Genomic DNA, 10,534 nt, shown 5'->3' on the forward strand with positions numbered 1-10,534 from the left:
TGTAGCCAGGCTGGGCACAGAGTGGGGCAGCAGGAAATGCTACTGCTGCTCAGTAACAACTGCACCCTCTGCCTCTGTTCTAGTTCTGCATGGCTGTTATTGCCACCACGATGCCAATCCCCTGTGGAGGCTTCATGCCTGTTTTCGTATTAGGTGAGTTTCAATTTTGTTTTGCAGCATATTCATCTGACAGGGAGAGAGAATAGGAGAGACACTGCCTACACACCCAGCAGGGTTCAGCTGGCATATGAGGAGTCACCACTTGATGTCTATGACAACCTGATTAGCAGTCCATGGCCCAGCCTCTGGATCTCTGCTTTTGTCATTAGTTCAACCCCCTGAAACCAAATGCCAAATAAGTAGTCCCTACCCTTTTACATAAGGAAGGCCACATTTGGGGTCACATGCTGAGCCATGGCCTTCTAATCTCTATGCCTCTTCACTTATATCCTGTAATTAATAGTAGCTGCTCCTTTCACCCTTGAAAGCCAGCCAGAAGAGATAACCTCAAAACTAGTGCCTGCAATGTAATCTAACTCCTTTCTTCTGACTGAAATGTGATAACATAAAAAGTTTATTGACTTTTAACTGGTTTTAATTCCAATAACAACAAAAAAATCACAATAATGTGATGCTGATGTTTAGAAAGAGAGGCTATGTTAGACTGGGCTATACAAGCTCATGACATTCAGCATTCAGTACCCACAACTCTCAAATGAAATAGGGTGCTCTAAGGACCTCTGAGTTCTGGCAGGCAGCAACTGAACATGAGGCAGTAACCATGCCCTTGCAGTGATGAAGGCTAACCAACATCAGGGCTGTATTAGGAAAAGACCTAGACAGCAATGCAAAGAAATTGTTTGTTTCTATGCATTCAGCATTTTGGATACAATTCTGGAACACTGTGCTGTTTTGTGTCCACCAGTCCAAGAGATCCTTGCAGACTTGTAACCTGTCTGAACAAGACATGGGTGACTCCATGTCACTTCGAAATCAGCCCTTTTCTGTGCAGGGTCAGAACAAGACTTCCTGAAGTCCCTTCCCACAAAAACTCTTCTGTGAGCTGGGATTCTAATGCTTAGACATTCACAGCATGAGAGTCTAAAGGGCCTCAACTGTGATCTTGACTGACATTGTACACGGCCTGAAAATATGTCCTCCAGTCTGGGAATCACAGCTACTGCTGTGCCCGGTGTGCCCAAGTAAATGAATGAGTGGTCAGCTGTATTTAACAATCTTAGTACCCTTTTTTCCTCTTTTAGTCTAACTTCTGTATTTTATAACTGAGAACTACTCTTTAGTTATCAGTGTCATTTTAATGTAAGCTTTGGCTTCGTTTCTGTTAGAAAATATCCAAGTGATTGCACAGCACAGACTGGATGTTCCTTAAATGTTAACTCCATAACTGTCAGTGATATTTTTCAGGTGCTGCATTTGGACGTCTCATTGGGGAAATCATGGCATCGCTTTTTCCCAACGGGATCCTCTTTGACGACATTCTCTACCAAATCTTACCTGGAGGGTATGCTGTCATTGGTGAGCCTCCACACCTTCCTTTTTCCTCACCTGCTCCCACTGCTGTAATTTTCCTGGTTGACATGACACGCTGTTTCTATATGACAGTCTTCTTCTCTCCCTATTCCTTCTCCTACCTGGGAAAGGTGCAGCAGCTTTGACAGGAGCAGTGAGCCACACTGTCTCCACCGCTGTCATCTGCTTCGAGTTGACAGGTCAGATCTCTCACATCCTGCCCATGATGGTGGCTGTCATCCTTGCCAACATGGTGGCCCAGAGTTTGCAGCCCAGCCTCTACGATAGCATCATCCAGGTGAAGAAGTTGCCCTATCTGCCAGACCTGGGCTGGAATCACATAAGGTACAGTAGCAAAACAGGCAAGAAAATAAAGCAGGAGAGGGTTAAGACCACAGGGGAATAAAAGGTTATGGAAAGGCTCCAGTACTACAAAGGAATTAAGAAGGCACAATAGGCCTGTAGTAAGAAAAAAACAAGTGTTGGAGTAGAATTAGGTTTCATACACAAAAATGGAGAAAAGTCCTCTTCTTTTTTTCACTGAAAGACCTGCAATATTACTGAATTTGTATTAATACTTCCAAGTTGCTTCATCTTAAAAATTTAAAATTCAGGAGTCTCATTTATCTAAATTCAGTGGGGTTTGGATATTTTTCCCCAGCAAATGAGCAAATGTCTGAAATACTTTATTTGGATATTTTGCTTGAAGCAAAACTCAGTTATTCCTATAAACATCTTCCCCTCTCTAGTATATGTCATACACATGGGTATGTATATAAAAACCATCTATACATATATGTATACATGTGTGTATTTCATGGTAAGGGGTAACGGAGTGAAATACAACTGTAATGGAAATCCAGTTAATCTGTATTTATCCTCTTGGAAAGTCCTCTGGTTCCTCTCACAGAAGATCATTTGGCAGCTGTATTTTAAACACTTTTTTTAAAAGTAGTCATTTGGGTATTTCTTTAGAGAATTTATGTGCTTGGCATTTTAATATGCTAACTCTTCCTCTTATTCTCCCCAAATTCACAGCAAATACAATATCTTTGTTGAGGATATTATGGTCCAAGATGTGAAATTTGTTTCCTCCAACTGTAAATACCGAGACTTGCAAGAGGTACTCCAAAGCACCACAGTGAAATCTTTGCCTTTGGTGGACTCGCCAGGTAGGCAATGTGGAGAGACTGGTCCTTCCTGAAGACTGTCTCAGCTTGGAGAAACTAGCTTTCAAATTACATGGTGTGAAGCAGGCAGTATGACCTACCATATTAAAAAAAAATCCTAAATATCTCCCACTGTGGATGATGTATGGCAGACAGCTGTTCAGCTGGCCACACAGGGAAGCTGGAGTGTGGGCAATGAAGCAGACCCAGCATGTAAGGGAGATGTGTGGGAAGTCTCCAGACTGAACTGTGACAACAGGGCCCTCCTGGGATCCTGCATGAGCCAAGAGCATGCGTGGGGTGGCAGAGCTCAGGACAGCAAGGCCCCTTCCCACAGCCCCACAGCCTAGGAGCCACCACAGGGTGGTCAGTGACTCCGGTACAGATCTAGGCAGTACAAGCCTGAGCACCTGGAAGAGGCTGGAAGGAGGAAGGGGTGATGTGTGGAAGGGGACCTTCAAACCACCTGGAGGTGGTTTAATGGCTTCCCTGCTCTGTGTTGTGCAGAGTCCATGATCCTGCTGGGGTCCGTGGAGCGGTCGGAGCTGGAGGCTCTCCTCCAGGCCCACATCAGCCCAGAGCGGCGGAGGCTCCTCAACAGAGAAAGGCAGCAGAAGCTGAACGAGGCGCCCTACGATGGACCCTGGGCAAACCTGCCCAAGCTGAAGCACGAATCTTTTGCTTATGTCGATGAGGATGAGGATACAGAGGAGAAGGGAGAGGTGAGGGAGGGAAGTGGACAGACTGCAACGTAGAGACTGCTTAGAAGCAGTTAGGCGCTTGGAAAGGCTGAGAAATAAATGGCACAAGGTGGAATTTATTTTCTCTCCTTTCTCTAACAGCTGCCTCAGCCTCCAAGTCCCACTCCCAGTTACCCAGAGGAGCCAAATGGCCCAACAAGTCCTCTAAAACAAATGCCTGAAACCTTGGAGCCCCAGCAGCACCCAGGTACGGTAACTTCTGTCATGGCTCAACCACATCCTAGCCGGCTTGGGGAAGCTGCGTGTACCTGCCTGTGTGAGGGGCTGGCTTCCCAGAGACTGAGGAGGAGCTTTCTCTGCTGTTCCTGAAGGACACTTTGTTAGTGCACCCCAACATCAGTGTAATGTACCTGGAGATACCTTCTTTTGTGATCGCTCAGGCAGCACAGAATAATTAAGCCCACTAAGGATGGACTCTGTCTGTCTCCCACTCCATTCTTTGCAATAACAACTCCTTGGACATTTTCTGTAGAGTGTGCATAGAATGGTCCCATCTTTGGCTCCTTCACTACATGAGTGAATCTCCCCGGGGAAAGCAGCCTGAGAGCTAAACATGTTTTGCACTAAGTTTTTGAGTAACTTAGGCTGTTACTCAGCCATCTCCAAAACTGAACATCTCCTCCCTTGGACACACATCTCTTTGGTTCAGCTGCATCAATGTGATGGACAACCATTGATGTATTGTGCTCTTCTGTGTCACACCCCAGCTCTGTATTAGCTTTGCTTTCAAGACTGTACTCATAGCTCATTGCTGATTTATTTTTCATGTATATGTGATGCAGGATGGTGGGTTGTTTTTATCCTTTATGCATCCTGAAATATGCAGAGAGTGAGTAAGCACAGAGATGTAGCCCAGTACAGAGGATAGGGCTTTAGCTCATGCTTTTAGGCACCCAACTGTTACATGTAATAGAGCATATAGCACATTCTGGTTCATTAACACCCCTCATGTGTGACTATACCTTTAAGGCATAGAAAAATCCACTCTATGCTTCCAGACCAGGGAAGTGGTGGGGTAGCCATCCGCCTATCCTACCAAAGCAGAAGAAGAACCACATATGAAAACAAGGACAGTGTGTGAAACATTTTACGTGAAGCTAGAACTGGGTGACCCAGGAATGACAAAGGAAGTGGAACAGAAATGAATTCATGAGACTTTGCTTTTCTTTTTTTAGTTTGGCTCACAGCTATCACTGTTCTGACCAAACTTCCTCCATAGCCTTGCTCACAACAGCACCAGGCCCTGTATCCTCCTCTTTGCTGACTCCTTGGCTGGGAGTATAATTTTGGTCTTTTCTATTCCAATTATTCCACTTCTGACAGAACGCATGGACTCCTCACCCCTTGGCACCTGTCACATCCATGGCAATATTCATTCTGGAATGTCCCAGACACCATCTTTCAAACTGAATGCCAGATTGTGACCAGCCCAGCTCTATTATGTCCCTCATACATAGCATTTCCCAGCCTGCCTTGGCTAAGAGGATGCATTAGGTGTGGGGCTTTGTATTTTTGTCTCTCATTTGTCCTTCTCTCTTATCCACGTGTTTGTTCTCATCCTTCAGGCAGTTTCAGGAGTCTGAGGAAACTGATCCAGCAGCTCTTGTGCCATTGCAGCCATCCACATGAAACAGAGAGCACCATCCAGGTTAGGGCTACACAGAGCCTGGTAGTACCCCGAAGAGAGAAGGGAATGCAGTGGAACTAGAAACTACTACTTGAGACATTCAGCATTTGGCTAAAGCATGGACACAGTTATGGTCCTGAACTCTGACAGCATCAGTGGGGAGCTCACCCAAGGAGAAAGGGTGTGATTACTGTAAAGGAGTGTGCATCTTCCTAAAGAGTCACCTGTGCTCAGGTCTCAGGCTACTATCATGATTGAGTTTGGGCATCTTTTCTCAGTGATAAAAATTAATGATATTTTGGCTAACATGCAATAAAATGCAGTTCAATTCCATTTGGCAAACAGTTTTGGACAGATGGAGAAAAATGAAAAAAAAAAAGCTTTTGGCTCTTGCCATGTTAAACTTGCCCTTGGTTATCTGACACATCTGCACAGGGTTGGGGATAACAGAGAGAGATTACGGGAGACCCATCCACTCCAGGGCAGTGGTTGGACCCTATGTGGGATATCCTGAGAGTATCTAAATCAGTATTAGGTGGCCATATTTAGGCACCTGAACTGCTCCAGCAGAACTCCATGGTGAATTGTCATTGGCAAGGGAAGCACAGCAAGGGCAGAGCACACCGTATAATGGATGAGTATAAAGAAAATCTAAGCACTTGGAAAATCTAATACACCATTTGGAACAAAAAGGGGACCACATGGGGTGAGGAGGCTGTGCAGATTTTCCCTTTCTGTACTCTGTGAAACTGTGGGTTCTTTGGCTGTCCTGAACAGTGTTTTCTCCTACAGGAGCCAGTGGAAGTCATTGAGACAATGACACCAGAAGAGGTAAGATGAGGTGCAGAAATGGAGTGAGGTCATGTGAGTGCTCCTTGTACCCATTTCCTATCACTTGCAACACTCCAGGAACCTCAGTGACTGGCAGATAAAGCCATAGCCAAAGTAAATTTCTGCTTGGAGTGGCACAGTGGGCAAGTCTCACCCATAAGAGAAGAGATTGGCTAGATGTGCTGGTAAGACTCTGACTAATCTGATCTAGCTTTGAAGTCAGCCCTGCTGGAGCAGGGTTTTGGACTAGAGGCCTCCACAGGTGCCCCCTCATCTAAATCCTTGTGGGCCCACATTGTTCCTTCATTTCTTACACAATGGATCAATCATCTTGCAACAACAAGGGGAAGATGTACTCAGAAAGGAAAGCTAAAGATTAAAGATTCTTAAAGATTCCCTCTTTAGGAAGGAAAAAACAAAACCCCATCTTCTCAGAAAATCTCTGAATTGCCCTGTTTCCACAGGGACTTGACATCTGGCAAGAAAGGGACAGAGCGGTGAGATATAATGGACAAGATGAATGCTGTACAGAGGAAGGAAGAAGCATTAACAGGAGGAGGGGATGGTTTGGGTACACAAGACAGCAATGCTGCAGGTAGCTGTGAGAGTGACTCCCCTTCTTTCCTGTGTCAGATAGATGCCTGGGAACAGGAGGAGCTGGACAAGAACGTGTGCTTTGACAGCTGCCGCGTAGATCCCTCCCCTTTCCAACTGGTGGAGAGAACCTCCCTGCACAAGGTGAGTGCAGATGTCTCCCTGAGGCATACATCACTTTTCTCCACTCATTCCAAGTCCAGTCTATGACTTATTTCTTCTCCTTGTCTTCACCTACAACTACTATCACCACCCACTTTCACATCGAGCTACAGAAGTGAGCTTGTTCCTGTAATCTCCTGTGTGTATCTCCAATCTCCTGCAAAATGAAAGCCTTTGTGATAAGAAGTCTGAGTCCATTTATTAAAAAAGCTTTTGGGGAAAAAAAAAAGTCTGCTACATTAACAGCAGCATTGTGTGCCTTGCTGCTGGGGCATTCCACTGCGATTGACAGTCTGCCCTGTCATTGTGCAGCACTGGAATGAGCACTCCTGGATTTCTCAGGGTGTTTCTCAGAGGGCCTTCAGAAACCCTCTACTCATCTGCCTGTGTCACAGGCTCTTCATGGAACTGAAGCACAAGGAAAGAGGAAGCTGGATCATGCAGCACCTAGAGTCAGCATAGGATGACTGGGGAGTAAAGCAATCATTGTATGTCAAGAGGAAGGTAGGACTGGGCATTCATTCAGTGGAAAGCAGTCTACTGAAGCAAAAGTGCATGGTGCATGCTTATATCAATATTTAATGTGACTAGTCAGCATAGACCTTGTACTAAATTAATGAATTACTGTTAAGATTTCAGCCTTGAGCAAAACAAGAATAAGCTAGCATATAGTTCAGATGAGTTTTCTGAAGGGGTAGGTGAAGTAACCTGAAAACCACTAGCATATATCTTTGAGAACATAAGCTTACAAAAAAATATACTTGAAGGCTGATCATGGGGAAAGTTTCATACCTGTCATACAAAAGAGCAAGTGAGAAACTCTGAAATAACAGACAAATCAACTTAACTTGGATGCACAAAAAACCCCCCAAAACTACCCAGGAATAAATAATAAATAATCAAACTATGTGAAATATGCACAGTTAGAGCTAAATGTGAGACTACTGACAATGAAAAGAATACCACAATTTATCATGACCGAGCTATATTTAACCAGGTTTTCTTTTCTTTGGTTTTCTTTTACTTTAGAGTAAAATGTCTTATTCTTGAGAAATCAGATTTTTCCTAGTTTGCACTTGAACATGACATTCAGTTTCTCATATGATGCTAAAAAAAAGGTCAAACACTAGCTGTGACAGAATGATTTCATGGTAAAGGCCACAGGTAAAGTCCAGCTAGAGCTCAGCTTCAAGAACCTGGAGGTTGGAAATATACCAGAGATGAGGACTGAGAATATGGAAAGTTTTAGAAACCCTGATCTGTGAATAGTAAAATCATGCGGTATATTTAGGCTGAAAAAAAGAAGACTGACAGCAGTGTGATATCTGTCCTTTCAAGGAGACTTTGTAAGAGAAAGAGAATAACTTGTTGTCAGTGTTCTCACTGCACTGGATAAGCAGCAACAAGCTTAAGCTTTCACAGAAAATATTCTGGGACAGGAAAAAAGAAAAAAAGAAATCCTCCATTGATAAGGAAAGCACTGCAATAAATAACCTAAGCTGCTTTTGACTTTACATATTACTATATGGTAGTTCAGTTTCCAGCACCAAAATGAAACAGGAACTGCATAGGTCTCCAAATGCACAACAGGGTGTTGTATGTGAATCTCCACCAGCTGCAGGACTAGAATGACCTTGAGAATGTGCTCTCCATCATCAGCATAGTCCCAGCTACAGCTGCACAGCAGAAGGAGCAAAGAGCAGCATTTGGCAGAAACAAAAGGGCAAGAAGGGAAGACATAATTTCTCACTGGGATAACTGCAGTCTTGTGTCTTTGTGACTGCCATTTCTAAATCCTGAGTCCCAGCTCTAGCATGAAGTTCTGTGTTGCCCATTTCCAAAGCCTCTGAGATGGTCTTTTGTGGTTTTGCTCCTAGACACACACATTGTTCTCACTGCTGGGCCTCAGCCATGCCTATGTAACCAGCATGGGGAAGCTGAGGGGAGTGCTGGCTTTGGAAGAGGTGAGTACACATCCTCTGCCATCCTCCTAAGTAACTGCAAGTGTCCTGTGGATCACTGCAGTAACTCCCAGGTGCAGCAGGTTCCAGCTGGGAATATATATAACTGCAAGTACTACATTTCCAGTCCAGTGTTGAATTCTGAATCTGCTCTTTGGAAGCCACGTAAAGGAATGGATGACTGCATTTCAGAGGAGGCAGCAGGTGCTGTTTACAGGGATGCTAACAGGTTCATCTTTTGCATGAGTGCAGGCTTAATAGCCACTCTTAACTGAGTGGCTATTACTGTTTCTGAAAGAGGTGTGGAATTTGTTGTTTACCATGGAATTTTTCATGACATCACCAGTGTAAAAGATGATCTCCACAGGCCCCAGAGGCAGAGCTGTGACTCTATTTGTGATCCCTTTACCCCGGGGAGTAGATGAACTTCTGCTGGGTAGGGCTGGGCTGGCCTCCCTTTCACGTTTTTTATTTCTGAAGTGTGTCTCTTTTTTCAGCTCCAGAAGGCAATAGAGGGTTCCACCCGCTCTGGGGTGCGTCTCCGACCTCCCCTTGCCAGTTTCCGTGACATCAGCCGGACTTCCAGCACCGCCAAGGCCGGGCAGGGCACGCAGGCGTGGGGCCGGGAGGACACCGGCACGGTGGCAGCAGAGGAGGCAGCAAACCTGGGCACCGAGAGCCCTCTGCCCCCCTGCTCACACTCCCCCCAGCCCTCACACTCACAGGAAGAGGGGGAAGTCCCCAGCTCCGCTTATGCCACAGATACCGAGTTGGAAGAGATGGAGCTGACAGGACGAGTTGCTGAAAACATCTCAGACATCCTCAAGGACATAAACCTACGTACCACTGACCTGGATGAAGATGAAGATGAGGATGAGGATGTTCCCCTATAGCTGGTGTGAGGGTAGCAGACCATCACACTCTTCAGTGAGCCAGTCTTCTTGCGTTTGCTCCTCCAGGAGAAGCTTTTGGATGTTCTTTGCAATCCCCACAGAGGAACGATTCAGCTGGGAGGAGGGACATCAGACTGACCCTTTCTTCTGACGCTTTCCCTCTGGGCAGGCTGTTGGGCTGCTGGACTATTGGGGCGTGTGCAGGTGTCAGATGTGGACTGCAAGGAGCCTGAGTGCAGGCAGAGCCCACTGTAACAGGACATGGATACTGCTGACACAGCCAGGATGCCCTGGGTCAATCTGCCATGTGGAAAGGGGAGGAGGATCAGCTCTCACTCACCACTGGTGCCATCCCTCCAGCCACACCAGGCCTACATGCAGCAGTGTACCACAGCCAGACCTCCAGCCTAGAAGCATACTGCTGCTTCTGACTGCCACCCTGTCCACGCTGCTGCAGCTCCTTTTCACTGGCTCTTATCTTGCACCCCCCCAAACATTCCCATGTAGAACATTTTTATTCTTTCTCAATTTTTACTCTGGGATTTTCCTGGATGGGGATGCAGTTAGGAGCTTCTCCTCTGTCCTATGGCTGAGCCATGCCCTAAAAACAGATGGGAGGAAAGTATTTGGTGTATGTCTCATGTCTTGAATTCAGCCAAGGCTTAAGAAAACACTGGAAGGGAAAAAAGCGTCTTTGTTTTCCCATCATCTCTGAAATTTTAAAACAGAATGGGAAAATCTTAAGTGAGGGCATCCTCTGTGCTGGGGGAAGAGGAGTAAAACAGCATGTATGTACCTATATTTCAAAAAATGCTTGTCTCTCTGAATCACTGTTCACAATTTTCCACAGTTATAGTCTTAAAATATAAGAACTCAAGAAAAAAAAGTAATTATGGAGTGTTAGCAGATTTCTTGGCAGGCTGCCAAGAAATACAGCAGAGGGAAGACACATTTTCTACACTTTGAAAACAGGTTTCTTTCTGAAAACTCCTGCTCTCTTTCCCTG

The 10,534-nt window shown here is 45.4% G+C and overlaps 1 protein-coding gene across 1 annotated transcript in view; it reads left to right on the forward strand.

Annotated features, from left to right (window-relative positions):
• The window catches only part of CLCN1 (chloride voltage-gated channel 1), a 56,017-nt gene extending 45,739 nt beyond the window's left edge, over positions 1 to 10,278 (forward strand). Inside the window, exons 14-24 of the mRNA XM_054270153.1 lie at positions 84 to 153; positions 1,426 to 1,536; positions 1,662 to 1,875; positions 2,569 to 2,702; positions 3,207 to 3,421; positions 3,542 to 3,647; positions 5,026 to 5,108; positions 5,880 to 5,918; positions 6,552 to 6,656; positions 8,552 to 8,638; positions 9,133 to 10,278. Coding sequence (XP_054126128.1) covers positions 84 to 153; positions 1,426 to 1,536; positions 1,662 to 1,875; positions 2,569 to 2,702; positions 3,207 to 3,421; positions 3,542 to 3,647; positions 5,026 to 5,108; positions 5,880 to 5,918; positions 6,552 to 6,656; positions 8,552 to 8,638; positions 9,133 to 9,528 — 1,560 coding nt within the window. The 3' untranslated portion in view covers positions 9,529 to 10,278. The remainder of the gene's footprint in view (positions 1 to 83; positions 154 to 1,425; positions 1,537 to 1,661; positions 1,876 to 2,568; positions 2,703 to 3,206; positions 3,422 to 3,541; positions 3,648 to 5,025; positions 5,109 to 5,879; positions 5,919 to 6,551; positions 6,657 to 8,551; positions 8,639 to 9,132) is intronic.
• Positions 10,279 to 10,534: the final 256 nt, after the last annotated feature.

The sequence above is a fragment of the Melozone crissalis genome, unplaced genomic scaffold (genome assembly GCF_028551555.1).
Source record: "Melozone crissalis strain CALT ecotype California unplaced genomic scaffold, PUWL_Pcris_2 ptg000008l_1, whole genome shotgun sequence".
NCBI lineage: Eukaryota > Metazoa > Chordata > Aves > Passeriformes > Passerellidae > Melozone > Melozone crissalis.